This window comes from Mauremys reevesii, linkage group 6 (genome assembly GCF_016161935.1).
Source record: "Mauremys reevesii isolate NIE-2019 linkage group 6, ASM1616193v1, whole genome shotgun sequence".
NCBI lineage: Eukaryota > Metazoa > Chordata > Testudines > Geoemydidae > Mauremys > Mauremys reevesii.
The window spans coordinates 53,136,134-53,154,312 of NC_052628.1; the positions used below are offsets into that span (position 1 = coordinate 53,136,134).

Consider the following 18,179-nt stretch of genomic DNA (forward strand, 5'->3'; position numbering starts at 1 on the left):
TGGGGGCCTCTATCCTGGAAAGCAGTGACTGAAAAAGATTTGGTGGTCATGGTGGATAATCAGATGAACATGAGCTCCCACTGTGATGCTGTGGCCAAATGAGCTAACACAATCCTGGGATACATGAACAGGGGAAGCCACAGTGAGAGCAGAGAGGCTATTTTACCTCTGTATGTGGCATTGGTGCAACCACTGCTTGAGTACTGTGTCCAGTTCTGGTGGCCACAATTAAAGAAAGATGTTGATAATTGCAGATGATTTAGAGAAGAGCCATGAGCATGATTAAAGGGTTAGAAAACATGCCTTACAGTGATAAACTAAATAGATTGAGCTCTTTTAGTCTAAACAAAGAAGATTAAGGGGTGACGATTACAGCCTATAAGTATCTACATGGGGAACAAATATTTAATAATGGATTCTTCATTCTATCAGAGAAAGCTATACTACGATCCACAGGCTGGGAATTGAAACTAGACAAATTCAGACTGGAAATAGGGTGCATACTTTTGACAGTGAGGGTAATTAGCCACTGGAACATTTTATCAAGGGTTATGGTGGACTCTCCATCAGTAAATTTTTAAAACGAGGTTGGATGTTTTTAAATGATATGCTCTAGGAATTATTTTGGGGAAGTTCTTTGGCCTGTATTATACAGGAAGTCAAATTCTGGCCTTGGAATCTATGAAAAACTTTTCTTTGCGAACCAGGGTGGATTTGATTTAAATCAAACTGATTTAAATCACTAGTCAGGAAGACTCTATTTAATCGATTTTCTACATAAAAGTGCATTCTCGTTGGTTGTTATGACCTTAATACATATTCTTCCAACTCAGAGATAGATGTAGGTTTCATTTTTAGAAGGTATACACTATACATTTTTAAACAGTGATTTATTTTGAAAACTTTTCAGATTAGTTTTACAGCTATATCAGAAAATGAACAATTGTTTGGTTATTTCATTTACCAAAGGTAACTGAAGCAGCTATTTATGAAGTCATTGGGAGGTGAACCATCTCCAATTCAACAGGTTAATCATTAATATTTGGAGGATTTTCTTACTATGCTGTATTAGGAGGAGAAGACATTTAAATTGTTTTATTTAACTAAAACAACAACGTTATATATTCTGGATTTTTTTCTTCAACAGCAAACATATAATATTTTAACAAAACAAGCATACGTCCCTTGCTTCTTACATTTATCTCCAGACTTCTTCTCCTAGTCCAGATCTATTCACTGAACTTTTTAAAACTTCGCACTTTTAGAGAGAGGTAAGGGATTGACTCTGGGTACGCAAATTTGCAGAGGGACAATAGAGTTGAGGTCTGTTATTTCTCACCTCTATATATTATTTATTTTAAAACATTTTTGCTGTTAACAAGCATATTACCTCTGGAGAACAAATCCACAGTCTGAGAACTGCAAAATTAAGCATCTCTGATGGTATCTTCTAGACTGAGCACTGAGTCCCATTGGGTAAATAGAAAGATTAACCTAAATAATCTATACAGAAGCCCCTGGAACGCCATACAATTGGGTCCCTAATCCATGAACTGTTGGAGCTCATCTACAAAACTTTTCTTAAACATTACATGCATATATTGCCTCATACTATAGAAACAGAATTTATAATCCCTATTCCATGATGAGATATCTTTGAGCTATAATGTATCTTAATTAAAACTATCTTTAGATCGGATTTTTTTTTATAAAATGCTTTTTGAGGAAAAAACCTATTTAAATAAAAAAACTTTTTTTTTAAATCGTTGATTTTTATCCACCATTAGGAACTCCATGCCCATTCCAACAAGTCACCATTTTTGCCAGACACACACTCCATTGATGGCCATGAGCTCCTCTGAGTATCTGGGAGATGGAGAACAGTTTAATATTCAACCCCAAGGCCTGGTTTACATGAGAAAATTAAGTCGACTTAACTACATCACTCAAGGATATGAAAAATCCATACCCTTGAGCAAAGTAGACAGCACAGGGTCAATGGAAGAATTCTTCCTTTCATCTAGCCACTGCCTCCCAGTGAGGTGGATTACCTATGCCAATGTAAGAACTCTTTCTGTTAGTGAAGGTAGTGTCTACAGTGAAGCATACAGCAGTGCAGCTGTGGCGCTGTAGCATTTTATTGTGTGTAGACATGCCCCAAGTTTATCATACAAATGACAAGTGATCCTCCCCAACCCACCAAGAGAGGTTATTGTTCTGGACTTTTGTATCAGACCTTGAATGCTTTTATATTCTCCTAGACTCGCAGGTGATTCTTAATTTACTAAGTTTTTCCACAATTCTATTTATAAATAGGCTGTCTATTATAAGAAATAGAGTTTTGCTCTAGATGCAACTCAAGGCCATGTGAGCATACAGACAACCTGATTATTTTGTGAAATGAACGCTCTCTTGCAAAAGCGGATGCTGGCAATTAAGTGGACTCTGTGGTTATCCTCTGGCCAGAGCTAAAGTACTTTCTGTTATACAAGTGGCATCACTGAAGCAACTAACCCAGTGAGCACTGGAAGGACCCTCAAACACTAACACATAGTACAATGCATTGTGGAATCACCTGCCACAGGGAGAACTAGTCCAGAAAGCCTAACCCAGCTACAATGGAAAGAAACCAGATTAAGTTTTGACATTTAGTAATGAAATCTAAAGTGCCCACTCACTCATGCTAAATGAAAGCAAAAAGCCATCCTAGTGAACATGTGGATGGGGATGGCTGAAGCTATCAATTTCTAAAGTATTTAAAGCTTTCATTTTATTAAAAAGGTAAATTTCTAGTCTTCGTGATTACAAAGATCTCTTTCAAAAGATGAATGGGGCACTATCTTCCCACTTCTGTGGGCAAATCTCTAGTACCTCTGCTACACAGCTCTCAACGCTCTGACTTTGCCTACACTAGGACTTTTGCACAGTCTGTTAAGCACTAGTAGAGGCATTATTAGATAGTCCGGCTCTTTCCACCAGTGCTTTCCACGGTTGCAGCTGCATTGATACTAGACTAGACAAACTATGCAAAGAGTTCTTGGGTGGACACACCCTAGAAAAAGTAAAGCTAGCAAAAAACTGTTTCACTGATGCTATTCAGAGCCCCAAGAGCAAAAGTGAAACTGTCAAGCATCAAAGAAATTTAACTCTCCTCCTAGACTTTGAAATTGGTAAATACAACCCAAAAAACAGAGGAAAAAGGTATCACAGCTGAGAAACCCCTCAGGCAGGTGGCTTTGAGGTGCTGGGAAAGTGAGAGAAAGTTGCTCCTCCTCCATTCCAGCAGCTGGGACAGGAAGTGGCTCCCAATCCCCCAAATTACTCAGACATTGACCAGCTTGGATGATGATATGAAACACTAAGTTTTCAAGCAGAGTCCAAGGACAGCATCCTCTGACCTTTGCAGCTGCTAGGTGTGAAAAATGGGACATACCAGGCTTTTCACAACACTGGAGTTCACAGCCAAACCTCCTTCCCCTGCATCTTTCATTGTGGCCTCTGGCTAATAGCTTTAGCTTACTGTTTAACAGACATCTGGTAAAAGTTTTTCAGACTCTGGATTGGGTAACAACCACATAGCCAGGGTTATAAAACCAACAAATTCTTCTTGCCTGTATGGAAAAAAAAAATACAACTATATTGGATTCCCTACCAAGTTTCCTTAACATGACTATGGCTATGTCTTTGTGCATTTTTACACTGATAACTAACTCATTTGTGATGAATTTGAACAAAAGATGACAATGATTATGGCACAATGTGTGTTGACCACACCAGATGTTTTAATAGCTAGCTGCACCACAGTAAAATTCATGCTCAAGTTCTACTATCTAGGATCCGTTGTACTGGATAACATATCTAGAGGACGCATTTAATTCCTCTAATTAAAAAGGCAGCCACCACTTTCAACCAACTTATCAAGCATATGTGGGATAAATGAAAGTCAGCATTGAGCATCAAGATATGGGTGTACCAGACATTCATTTGAGCACACTGTGGAGAGACTTAGACCACCTACATCCGAGGTAAGAAAAAGCTAGACACCTTCCACACCCGCTGTCTTTGATGTATTCTAAATGTCATGTGGGAAACCAAAGTTCTAACACTGAAGTATTTAAGAAAGCAAAATTACCAAGTCTCAAACACAGACAACTCCTTGGCTTGATAATCTGCGCCCGGTGGACACGATGGACACATTCCAAAGGGCTCCAGTATGGAGAACTTGCAGATGCTCCAACACCATTGGGCCAACCGAGGTTCAGAGTCAAGGATGGTTGCAAGAGAAACTTGAATACCTTCAGTGTCAACACTGCAAGCTAGGAAGATTACTCCTGGGAAAATTCTGTGCTACTGTAGCGCAGCAGAAAAATGCACCCCTCTGCAGATTTTCTTTGCTTCCTTGCTGAAAATGGTTTCTATGGGGAAGCAAAGAGAAGCTGCACCAGTACTCACTCACCCCTTCTCAGCAGCTCAGACACATCTGTTCGGGCAGCCGGGGGAAAGGTAAAAAAATCACTGGGGTAAGGAGTCTGGGGATGCCCCGGCCACCCAGGGACATTAGTCCCAGCTGGAGTGGGGCAGCAAGGGGGGGACGCAGAGGGAAGGGGAGGACAGAGACCGAGTTCCCCTTTCCCTGCACAGAGCAGCCAGGAATCACACCATTTTCAATTATTTTGGTAATGTATTTCAAAATACTTGTCAGCAAATAATTGAAAATGGTGTGATTATATTGTTATAGTGTGTTATTTTGACAATTAAAATATGCAGAATTTTACAGAATTTTAGAATATTGTGCACAGAATTTTTAATTTTTTGGTGCAGAATTACCTGAGGAGTAGAAGATGCAGATAAGCAACAGGCTACAATAGAGGGCTGTACTGCACCAGAAAGTCATATAGGTTGAAGATAGATAGCTGACAGAGAGGAAAATGGAGAGATGAGAAATGTAGCAGGCTTCAAACACTAGTAGCTTACCAGCTTCTTCTGGCCCCAGGTTATGCCTACATTATCTGTGGCAAACTGCTATCACTTCAGAATTGGACTTTTTAAGTGCTTGCGATGCTTACACCATTGTCTTTTAAGATGGACGGTTGCCATTCCATCACAGAGCTAACTCAATGTAAAATCTTAGGGGAGACAAGACTGTAGTTTTTACCTCAGTGTAACTAGTCAAAGTGAACCCTACACATTCCCATCTGGGGTTGATCCTGCCTACCTATATCAAGGTAAAAGTACAGAGTGAGATGGCTAACATTCATTATCTCATTGTAAACACACACTTTCAGCAAGGAAGGCATAGCCTTACATTAGGGGCCTGTCTTCACCAGACTTTTGACTGACAATTAACTCAGGGTACTTAACATTTGTGAAGGCTTGGGTGGACACATCTCCCACATGTGAACTAAGTGATCCAGTCACTCAAGGCACAAAAGTCTAGTGTAAACATACCCCGCTCTCTATACAACTGAAAACACTATGTGTGGGGGGGGAGGAGCGGGGGGGATTAAGTTTACCTTGAAACACTAAACTGCAATACCCTACAACAATGATACTCAACTAGTGACTAACTCATGATCCATTTGTTTCTCTTAGCTGCAGCTCTCTTTTTGGGCTATGAAAAATTTTCAAACAAAATCAGATTTTTGAGCTGCTAAAACTATAATGTTGAATATGCATAAAACTGATTATAAAAATTGTTACTCCTCTCTTGGCAATATCAAGATCTCAGCTACCAATCTTGATTCAAAGATCTGAAATCTCAAAGCAAGTATTCCAGAATTATTTCAGAAGTCTCATGTTTAGTAAGTTAACAAACCACAGGTCTATGTGACCCATAGAGTAATGAAAATAGTAATAAGTAAAGTAAAGATGTTCTTCCACACATCATTTACCAGATTACTCTACAGCAGGAGTTCTCAATATTTTTCTTTCTGAGCCCTCTCCACTCCGAACATGCTATAAAAACTCCACAGCCCTCCTGTGCCGTAACAACTGCTTTTCTGTATATAAAAGCCAGGGCCTGCATTAGGGGGTAGCAAGCAGGGCAACTGCATGAGGCCCCACAAAGCTAAGCTGTTCAGGCTTTGGCTTCAGCCCTGGGTGGCAGGGCTCAGGGCAGCATGGCTTCATCTTTCTGCCCTAGGCCCTGATGGGTCTAATGCCGGCCCTGCTTGGCAGACCCCCTGAAATCTGCTTGCAGCCCCACAGGAGGCCTTGGACACCTGGTTGAGAACTACTGCTTTACAGCTCACAACTATTTAATAGAAATCCTTGTGCCTGGGCTCTGTAAGCTGAACGGTTTGAGTCATGCTTACATACCATTGTTTTTTTCTTGAATCTTTACAAATAATAAAAAAATCAGTTTCTGTATAAAAGATGTTTTAGATTCCTCTCTCTAAACAAATATCAAAATACTTACTGCATTCATTCTCAGCCCTGGTCTTTACATGAGAAGTTGCACTTGTGTAATTCAATTAATTTTAAATACCACTAGTTACACAGGTGCAAACACGTAGCATATTCCTTATTTACAGTTTTAAAAAAGCTTAGCTCAGTTTAAGTTTACTTCTGGGAATGCACTAACAGAACTAGATCAATTTTGAATCAATTTAGTTTGTTTTCAAGCCCCCATGCCTATCCATTATTTTACTTGGCCAGGCCTGCTATTACTTTTAAGTCTAAGAAACAAAACCTAATGTATTGCATTGAAGTTGAATAAACTTGGGCACTCCATTAGTTACTTACAGTGGGTGGATGAAGAAAAGCCAGCGAGAACATACGCCAGCTCCCAGCAATTCACTAGCATGTTGGGGTAAATCCTGGCCAACAAGAGTTAATCTGATGCTCCCCCCACGCCGGAGAGTTGCAGGCACAGATGTCGAGACCACGTCCGGGGTAACACCCTCAAACACCAGGAGGAAATGCGCGGCGGTAGTGAAGAAAATCACTTCTCCCTTGGCTCGGAAGCGGAACACAGAGCTACCTACCGACCATTTCTGCCCCACGCTCGGGAACTAGGCTGAGGGGGACCCCGCCAAACCCAAAGGGAAACACAGACCGAGGAACCTCTCACCCCCACCCTTCCCACTGACAGGCTGCGGGACCCGCACCGGACACAAGCCCCCTTCCCCACGTACGCCACGAGCCCACCCGCACAAGACACTGCGGCCCCACAGGAGCCACCAGCCGAACCCCCGGGCCGGGCACCGCGGCCGCATTGCGCTACCGGAACGCAGCCCCCACGTCCCCTGCAGGCCCAGCGGGGCCCGGCCTCCCCAGTGCCCTCCCCGTCACTCACCATGTTGCTGCTGCCGCCTCCCGCTGCCACTCCAGCCGCCCGGCCTCTCCCCGCTCCCAGCGCATAAATCCGCGCGTGCCCCGCACAGGCAGCTGCCGAAGGCTGCAGGGGAGGGGGGATCTCAGCGCGTAGTTAGCCAAGAACCCCGGCAGACACCGGCCCCGCACCGGCTTCTGACCGGCTCACACCTCACAAAGGTCACGGCAGGACCCCACCGCCCAAGGACCTTTAGGGCGGCTAAGCCAATTGCCTGCACAAACTGGAGCCCGCACTGCAGCCCGCACCAGATCCACTGACTTTCTCGCCTCGCCGGGGCGGCTGACAACACGCAGGCAGGCAGGACAGCCGCCTGCCCAGGGCAACAACAGTATCTCTGCCGGCTTCTTTCCGTCAGGCGCGACGGGCAGCCTAAACCGCAGAATGCTCAGGCGGCGGCGGCGGCAGGACCCCATTCACGTGACACGGAAGGTCACCACCAGAGACCCCACGCCACGAGGGACAGAATGATCTAAGGCGCCCACCTGAGTTCCCAACCCCTTCTACCCCGCCCCGGCCCGGCGGCCCCGTGTGAGGGGCGGCCCCGTGTGAGGCCCGGCGCGCAGGTGGCTAAGAGGGGCCGGCGGCCCTGGGAGGCCGGATCGGGAGAAGCGGGGGCGGGGGCTGGGGCTGGGCCGCCTGCTCGGATCGTTCTCCGGGGGGAGGGTCGTGACCGAGGCAGGGGCTGCTGAGCCTGACGCACTGAGGTCACTGGTACAAACAAACCGCGACTCGGAGAGCGGGGGCGGGGGCAGGAAGGTGCCTCTTGTGCGGTTGCGCCGCCGTGACTCCCGCCGGCCTTTCCCTGGAGCAGGCGCGCTAAGAGCGGCAGACATCTTGGGAGCGCCGCTGAACCCGGAAGTGGCGCGGGTGGTGTTGGGTGAGAAGCGCTTGCGCGGCCCCTGTGGGGCGGGCTCGGGTCCGCTGCGGCGGGGACCTGCAACTGGTGTAGCCAGCGGCTCCTCCCTGCCTCTCGCCGGCTCTCGTGGCTGCAGCCCTGCGCTTGTGGCAGCCTGTGAGCCCTGCTCGGGGCGGGGGGAGGAGGCAGCTGCAGATTGTTCCCCGGGAGCCGGGGACGCCGGTACAACCGGCCTGCACGTGCCCCCGGGGGGGGGGCACCCTGTGCTCACGTCACGCGTCCCGCCGCCCTCCCAACCAAGGGGGCTGCTCCCCACGCCAGCCCCAGAGGGACGCACAGGCCTAACCACGCCACGTTTCCCTTGCCCCTCTGTAGCGATCTGCTCCGCCATGCGAACGTGCTAACCTGGGGTGCTCCATGCCCATCACCACAGCACCTCCTAATTGTGGCCCTCAGCACGATCGCCCTCACAGCTGCTAGGGTCACATTCATTGTCTCCCCGGCATGTGCCCACCTCTATTTGTGGCCCCCAAGAATCCATGCTCCTCGTCTTGAAGTCCATCTACTCACCACAAGCGCACACTCCTGTGACTATGTGTGATCTTCTCAGCCACCCTGCATTAGGAGAATCCCCTTGTTGGTCATTGCAGGTGATGCTTCAGAACAGGGAGTTTTTACACCTGTTGACTGGAAGGGGTAGTTTTGGGAGCAGAATATTTTGTGATGGCTGGAAATTGGAGTTAGTATATAATACCTTTCCCCAACAGAACTATAAGAGCTTTAGCATCTCACACTCATCCAACCTGGAAGCAGGCCTATCTCACACACAAGAGAACATGTACCGTCTGCCATTCATTCTGGAAGCAATTGTATAGTGCACATGAGAGCTTTAACTCACCAACCACGTTCCAGTCTGGAAACAACCCTACTACACAGACACAAGAGTGCATGAGATGCCTACTACTAGCCCCCCTCCCACACACACAAGAAGCAAATGTGCCTACCACCACCTGGTCTGGAATTGTCACCCTGACACACATACAAGGCAGCTCACTCCTCCTTGGCCTGGAAGTAGCCCCTTCCACATGTTCCCAATACAAAGTGTTGATGGCCACCACCCTCTGGTCTGGAAATAGCTGCACCAAGATGGCATTCAAGTTCACCGCTAGCACCACCCAGCCTGAAAGCTTCCCACACATACCCGAGAAAGAGAACATGTGCCTATTGTATTGTATCCTGGAGTTTCCTCATCCCACCCCTACACACACAAGAGACTACATACACTCTGCTATCCGCCCTGGAGGCAGCCTACATGCACCAACCTCACTTCTATCTTAAACCAGCCCTAGAAGACAGCGTGGGTTCACTTTGTTCTTGTTCACTCAGCTTAGCTCACCAAATCGATGTGTGCTCCCTTTGCTTCCATGCTGTCCCAACAGAACATGCCTTCACACCAACACCTGGCTCCAAGAAACCCTTCCCAGGAGAGCACACCCATTTTGACAAACTGTAATTGAAATAATAAGGGGGAAATAATTACCTCTAATCCTGCTTCTTTGATACCATGACACAGGATTCCCACTCTTGAAGCTGAGAATCAAGAATGTGAATTCTGCATGAATGGTGTCTTTAAAGAAAACATCTTCTGTTTATGTACATCTGTCTGTATAAAGACTAACGTAAATTGCAGAGAATCCCAAAAGTGGGGAACAACAGCAAGATATTTCAAAAACTCAAATTCTCACATATATCAGGAAACGTGACATTCTAGCAATCATCATGGAGACTCAAACAGACATTCTGAATTTTTTTTTAAAAACACACCGACCAAAAAAACCCGAACTCAACATTATGAAAAGATTTCATTGGAATGTCATTCAGATGGTTCTGGCATATTTAAATTCTATGTTAGTAACTTTTGGATAACAAATTTATTAAAAGTTACTTAAATTATGTATTGCAACAGACTTAAAATGGTAAAACCACTGACAGTTTTAGAGGTTGTGACATTTTAAAATAATTTAACTCAAAGCATTAATCAAAAAAGGGAGGAGGAAAAAGACCTCAAATTACCAAAATACAAAAGGTATACACTAACTGAAAAGATACAAATCTCATTCATAATATAAAAACCATTAAATTGAAAAGCAACAAATTTGAAATTGCTAAAGTATTTTTTAACAAAATACATAATTTATGGAACTCTCTGCCACAAGATCTTGCTGGTAAGAGCTTATGATGATTTAAGAAAGGAGTAGGCATTGATAATGAGACCATCCATAGTTACATTAGACAGAATTAAAAATATCTTAGAGGTTTATACTCTAAAACATGAGGATTTATATTCCTTCTAAAATATTTGTATTTCAATTAATGGTGATTAAAGGATGTAGAATAACAGGCAACACACAGACACACAATTTGACTATAGTCAATGTAAGCACCACATGGAAGTTGTCTGTAAGAGGGACTTAAATATGGACTGAATAGGGACTTTGCAAGTGAGCTCAGGAAGATTGTACCATGGAATATTAAATTACACTGGTAAAAGCACCTGTGTTCTGTCTATACTAGTATTTTCTCTAGAACCTGTAGAGTTGTCTCACTGGGAAATTTTCAGAATCATGCTAGGGTAGACAAGGCCTAAGTGCCTAGGATTAGGAAATAACATCCTTTAAGGTCACTTATCTTGCACTTTTTTCTGAAACATCTGGTATCAGTCATTACTGGAAACTAGATACCAAATTAGATAAATTACATCTGATCCTGTATGGGAATTTCTGTGTTCCTATTATCCATTTCAAACAATAACGGGTCCTTAGTTTTGCAGAGTATGACTACATATCACAAAAAATCCTAAGGTTTTCTGTGGTGGCTCAGATCCATTCTTACTTCTCAGCCTCTTCTTTCACTTCCTTCAATTCTGTTTCTTCCATAGTGTTAAACTTATTCCTCTAGGTCATCATTGTCTCTTCTTTTCTGGTCTACACAGGAAAAAACAAACCTTGAATAATATGTCTAGGACACAACTGTATTCCAGTGGGGCTGTTCCAATCTAGAACTAGGCCTCAAAGGAACCTTATCATGTACTATGATCCAATTTGGCCTAGAAAGCCTATGACATAACAAAACCATGACATAACATGGTGTGACATTATCTGATTAAAATATGACCATATAGATCATTATTGCAACCACTGTTATATATTTGCAGCAAATTTTGTATAAGGGTTGTCAAATGAGGTGTCTATGAAAAGGTTATGATTTGCTGGTGGTGATTATGCTATCTGTATGCATGTATCATTTTTGTATTTGTAGTAATAAATATTGGCTCTATAGCTGGATTTCAAATGTTGGCTGCTGGGGTAGCTAGCCAGCACATATTGGAGGGACTATTCTAATTAAGTGGTTCATCAAGAAACACTTGGTTGATGACAGACCATCGGAGACGCCCATCTACACTGAGTGGACTGTCCTGTAAACATGCTGTCTGGAGTGTAGGTAATGGCTTCCTGCAATGACCAGGGCCGGCTCTAGGCACCAGCATTCCAAGCATGTGCTTAGGGCAGCACTTTTCAAGGTGCAGCACTCCCCCCCCCTTTTTTTTTTTTTTTTTTTTTTGCTTGGGGCGGCAAAAAACCTGGAGCCGGCCCTGGCAATGACTGAAGGAAATTGGCCATGAACATGCGACTTGCCCATATGACTCCAAACTCTAACTTGTTGCTGTAATTTTCCACAGTAAGAACAATGAGATGCCCTCCACATGGTGAAAGCTATAAAAGGACCTGAAAACTCCTCCATTTTGTCTTCAGTCCTGCTTCATTCCTCTGGAGGAACTTTGCTACAAACTGAAGCTCTGAACAAAGGACTGAATGACTCATCCAAGCTGTGGATGTATTCCAGAGACTTGACTTAAGCCCAGGGGCGGCTCTAGAAATTACGCCGCCCCAAGCAGGGCGGCGCACTCGCCGCCCTTCCCCAGTCCCGCGGCCGGGGCAGAAGTGTCTGCGGCGGGGGCGCTGTTTCCGCGGCTCCGGTGGCGGGTGCGCTGGTTCCGCGGCTCCGGTGGAGCATGCCTGCGGGAGCTCCGTCCGAGCCACAGGACCAGCGCACCCGCCGCAGTCATGCCTGTGGGAGCTCAAGCGGAGCCGCGGGAAGAGAGGACCCTCCGCAGTCATGCCTGCGGCAGGTCCGCTCGTCCCGGGGCTCCGGTGGACCTCCCGCAGGCATGACTGCGGAATGTCCGCCGGAGCCAAATGCCGCCATGCCGGGACAATGCCGCCCCACGTGCCTGCTTGGCGCGCTGGGGTCTGGAGCCGGCCCTGCTTAAGCCAGCAGTTTATTCCATCACTACTACAAGCGTGAACCAAGAACTTTGCCAATACTGTATGTAATTAGTTCCTTTAAACAATTTTAACTCTCACCTTTCTTTCATTCTTTTTCTTTCTTTGCATAAATAAACCCAGGGGCGGCTCCAGGCCCCAGCACGCCAAGCGTGTGCTTGGGGCGGCAAGCCACGGGGGGCACTCTGCCGGTGCCGTGAGGGCGGTAGGCAGGCTGCCTCCGGCGGCTTGCCTGCGGAGGGTCCGCTGGTCCTGCGGCTTCAGCACGCCTGCGGGAGGTCTGCCGAAGCTGCGGGACCAGCAGACCCTCCGCAGGCATGCCTGCGGGAGGCAGCCTGCCTGCCATGCTTGGGGCGGCAAAATCCCTAGAGCCGCCCCTGAATAAACCTTTAGATTTTAGATACTAAAAGATTGGCATCAGCATGATTTTTGAGTAAGATCAAAGTTATATATTGACCTGGATGTCTGGCTGGTCCTTTGGGATCAGAAGAACCTTTTATTTGATTAGACTAGTTGTAAAGAACCACTCATCTCTGAATCCACTGTTTTTGGTGGTGATATAAGAACTGGAATGCCTGAGGAAACTGCCTTTATGTTTTCTTGTTAGCCAGTGTGGTAAAAGGGGAGTTTAATTTTGTGGCTGGTTTGGTATATCTTATAAAAGAATAACCACCAGTTTTGGGTTGTGTTTGACCTGTTTCTCAGCAGTTCATCCTGAATGTGGCATCCTCAGTTGTGACCCACTAAGGCACGGTTACACATGGTTAGCACATAACTATTTTGTAACTGGGTATTCTGATATGTTTGCTGTGTAGGTAGAGTATCAATGGTACAGAAAGGAAGGAAACTGCTTCTAGTAAGAAAACTGTTGTTGCACCAGTTAGCTGCCATGGAAGACAAAATCTCAGCAATATTACAATATTCTTTCTAGAAGCAGTTGGCAGATTTTGGCACATTCCACTCCACTTTCTAGCTGACAAATTTTATAACCTTATTTGGAAGATCCTGTTTATGTTGTCTCCAAAATAACATCAAAATGTCCCAGAAATTTTCAAATGGAAAATTCTAATGAAAATTTGTATGGATAATAGCTTGAGAAATCCAAAGAAGACCACAATATAAGGTTAATATACAGCAATTGAAGCCATTGGAGTAGTGATAGAGAAATATGCATTCTATGACAAACCCACCTATGCTGCTTAGAGCACATGATTGACAAAGGATGTGAGGCAGATCCAGAAAAAGTCAAGGCTATAGTTAAAATGCCACCACTAAAAATAATGTAGTTCCTTGGTATGATAAAATGTTGGGGGAAAATTGCAGGATGACGTATTGGAAAGAATCTGAGAGATCCCAAGTCTTTCAAAATGCTGGGTGTGAGCCTGGATGTCGATGTAGTAGTCTAGCCTAGGATAAGACCTATCACACAATGTGAGATCATGCAAGTCTTGCAGAATACACAGAAGGACAACTTAAGACCCTCTCATAATGCCCAGAGCTATGTTCATTATGCCTATGAAAAGATAGTACTAGATTTGTGTGAAGAAAAGGTACATACCTCTCTAGTAGTTAGGATTTCTACAAATTTAGAAAAATTATGACTAGGTCTTGCGGGACCTGCACATTATCAGGCATAGAAATTTTTAAAATATATCTTTTCTTGTTTGGGCATTATAGAATAAATAATTACTGAAATAGATGACAGTTTCTCATCTCTGACTCCCAAGTTTTTGCACTTCACGGACATCAATTCCAATCTATCGATAGTACCGATTTAGCCCCTATTATAGTATCCGTCCATCTCACAGTCTTTAATGTATTTATCATCACAACACCCATCTAAGGTAAGGCACTACTATTATCTACCTGAGGCACAGGGAGTCTCTGTAACTTGCCCGAAGTTAAACAAGAAATCTAGTGGAGCAGGGCCTGGAATCCAGGTTTCCCAAATCCTACGGTAGTACCTGAACCAGTGGGTCACCCTTTCCCATTATCCATAATGGAATGGATACACAAACCAAACACAGAAAAAATTATTAACATTTGTGAAAATGTCTGTGCATACATAAAATTTATTTTTCTGTGAAAGTTCATTTAATTTTATGTTTACATATAAAACAATGAAAAACAAGTTTATCCTTATATTTTTCTTTGTACATATTTAAAAGTAAATCTGTATCATGATCATATTTATGTGAAAATATATATTGTTTACAGCAAGATTAGTTATCACAAGTGGAAATATTTCACTTTTGATACTCCAGTCAAACTGACGAGTTTCTCACTTTTGCTCTTTTCCTTCTTAGTTGTAGGCATCACATGTATATGGTAATATATCACTAACTCTGGTAATACATCATTAATAAAGGATACTTATCTGACAGAATCAAAATATTTATGTTGTCTATGTATTAAATTTAGCAAACAAACTAATGGAAATATTTGCATATATAGCCCTTACAGGATCAGGGTATAAATTAGTAGCAGAATCAAGAATAGAAGCCTGAAATCCATATTTCCATTCTTTTGCTTTAGGAGAATGACTAGAACAAGTTCCATTCCCATATGTGGGATCTCTTTTTAATTCTTTATTTTGTTGGCAGGTTTCCACCCTAACAGCTGGAGAACATAAGAATATTGCTTAAAAGGTGATTGACTTGCAAGAAAACATTAAATAACATGTTTTTTAAATTATTAAAATTTATTCTGTTAAACTATGAAAAGGGGTTGGTTATTGGGTTTGGGGGGGGGGTGTTTCAGGGGTTGGAAGGTTTGAATTGCTTCTCTTTCAGTGAACCATTTTGAATCCACTGTGTAAAACAGACATTTTTCCAACATTCTTACATGAAAAGTCACATGTACTTGGGCTTAGAGAGTGTTACTTAAGTTAAAACACTGCTTCATTGTTGTGTTAAAGAACATAAATAATTTATTTTTACATAGGAAGGTAAGACTTTTTGTTTTGTTTACCTAACTGAGACTATATGCAAAAGCACACTTGTTTTTTTGGTTACCTTGTACTCCCCTCACTGTTCTCCCACCAGTTTGCCTCTTTTATCCATCTGTTTCATCATGTCATAAAGCCAGGATTGTAAGATTGCAAACCCTCTGGGTTCTTTTTCCTGCATGTTTGTGTAACACTTAGCAGAATAGTATCCAAATTCCTGACTGGCCCTCTTGGATGCTATTGTAAAATAATAATTTTCTATCCTATCTACTTCCAGAGAAAAACAACCTAGTAATTTTGTTAAATCTACATTGGAATTATAAGTTAATATAATGAATCATCTATGAAAATATCCCCTTTCGTATATTAGTTCCTACACATATGACACACACATAAAAATATTACACACTAAGTATATAAAACATATTCTTTTCACATGAGAGGACAATGGACACATGATCAAACTGTGGACTCCAGGTTTGCTACTTAAAACAGGGCAGGTAACAGTCCTAACTGTACCCATTGTATGTTCTTTTTCAAATGGCTACTGTTATTTTGTACAAAGAAGCTAACTTGAAATTTACTTCTGATGGTGAAAACGTATTTCCTTTGTGCTCTAAGAATCAAGTTGTTCAGCAGAAAGTGCATTCTTGCTGAGCAGTGTAGGTAGAACTGAAAGGCCCGTGGTGTGTTATGATTTGGCTTAACCACTAAAAACTAAAATGAATTTTAACAATAAATCTCTTCTTATGAGTGTGTCCTTTTAAATAAAACTGCATGGTTCTGATATTTTCTTTAGTTTTCACTTACTTTGTTTTAAGATATATTAAAGTGCTTTAAAACTGGTGTTGAAAGAACAATCAGAATTTAATTACATTAGCCACAGGCGAGCATAGGCTGCAGTTTTACAATGTGGTATTCCTATGTAAAGATCTTATCATGAGTGAGAGGACTACAAATTGGCAAAGTGTTCCAGATACATATAGCACAAAATGTAAAGTTCTTTGCTCTTTCAGTGTGAGAGCTAATAGCATATGGTGAACAATGAACTCATATCTGCAGTGCAAGTGGGGAAAAGAGCTTATGTAGGTTTGCAGGAGCTGGACCATTGAAGGTCTTATAGGTCAGAAACAGAATTTTAAAATCAATCCACTGCTTCACAGGAAACTAGAGTAATGAACAAAGAAACTACAGTACGTTCTGAGGCTTGGGAGCAAGTTAACAACCTGACAGCAGCATTCTTCAAAAGCTCTGCAAAAGTGCCATAGGCCTAGTCAGTGTTTGCATTCCTGAGGCATCCAAAAATATGTATTCCAAGCACTTGGACATATTATTACTTACCTTCTACTGATTCTCTCTCTATGCAACAAAAACAACAGCAACAACAAAGCTTTACTGCCCAAGAATATTCTGTCCCTTCATGTTTATGAATATGCGTAAGTAAGTTCTACAGTAAAGAAATTACATTAAAACCTAATACTAGCAAATAGGAAATCTTTCCCATATTTGTAATCCATGCACATGCTTCTGCATTCCACACAAGAATGTGGATTTGTGGTGTTCCTGGGATGAATAACTGTGAGTGGGTGGGGATCAGGCAGTGACTTTCCTCTTGTTCAAGTCCAACAGTGCCAGAGGGGAAGCCTAGGGTTAGGAGAAAAGTTTCCACCCACTCTAGTATCTCTGTCGGAGGGGAAGATCAAGAGCAGGTGGTGAATTTCCTATGCCTCTCTCTCTTCCCATCTGAGGAAGAGATAGGGCTGGCTCATGAACAACAGCACAGAAATGCAGGTGACACCCAGACATGTGGAATCCCAAGCAATCTCTCATTTTTCTTTTGCCTAGGCTGCCCCCAAACCCAATCCAATAGCTTTACCACACCCCATTACTCATGCATGTAAATCACTGTGCATGTAAATCACTGTGACCCAGGGACCCTTTGGTGTCAGTTGACAGATGGAATAAGGGGTGCATAGGGGTTTGATGTCTACATAATAGTTAGCCACAGGCTAGCATGTGAAATCTCTACTGAGAACCCATAGCCTGCTTGTCATCATCATCATTGCAAAATGTATGTAAGGATATTATTTAAAAAGTTATGTATCTGTATTGAAAACTGTGTTCTTAAGATATAGAAGTTAAGGCTGTCAAGTATCAGAGCGGTAGCCGTGTTAGTCTGGTTCTGTAAAAGCAGCAAAGAATCCTGTGGCACCTTATAGACTAACAGACGTTTTGCAGCATGAGTTAAGGCTGGTCGCCAGAAGGTGGTAAACAGATTCTAGTCAGGCAAGAGGTAGTAGACATTTATCTTCCTGGGTGACAGTTACATACTGTGTCTTACAATGTAAGTCTATTTGCATATGGAGCTACCGCTAATGAAGATTGTAAAGTTAAAAAGCTTCACCTAGTGGACAAGCCACCAGTATGCTTGTTTTAGGAACTGAGGATTAGAACTGGCCTGGTTGTTAAGTGCTGGGAGAAAGACTTTGGATGAACTAATCTTTATGAGACAAAGAGAGTGCCTTGCTTCTCAACTCAAGGCTCTGGAAGGTTTATGATTTTATTTTATATGTAACCAATTGTTTCTAATATTTCTACTTACCTGCTATTAAATGAATCTCTGTTCTTTGATAAACTTAAAGCTGATTTCACTATAAACAAATCTGAGCACTGTGAGTTGAGCAGAGCCATGGTCTT

General features: G+C 43.1%; 1 protein-coding gene across 10 annotated transcripts in view; it reads right to left on the reverse strand.

Moving 5' to 3' along the window:
- The window catches only part of TMEM161B (transmembrane protein 161B), a 100,480-nt gene extending 92,307 nt beyond the window's left edge, over positions 1-8,173 (reverse strand). For 2 of the 10 annotated variants that reach the window (XR_005600098.1, XM_039543207.1), the window contains exons 1-2: positions 7,298-7,784; positions 3,434-3,611 (exon numbers count right to left, since the gene is read on the reverse strand). Coding sequence is in view for 7 of the 10 variants with exons in the window: in XM_039543207.1 (XP_039399141.1) it covers positions 3,434-3,490 (57 nt within the window). In the remaining 3 variants the exon portion in view is untranslated. Of the gene's footprint in view, positions 1-3,433; positions 3,612-6,744; positions 7,051-7,297; positions 7,793-8,059 lie in introns of those variants that run through there. The other 8 variants (XM_039543215.1, XM_039543213.1, XR_005600099.1 and 5 more) reach the window with 7 other exon arrangements.
- Positions 8,174-18,179: the final 10,006 nt, after the last annotated feature.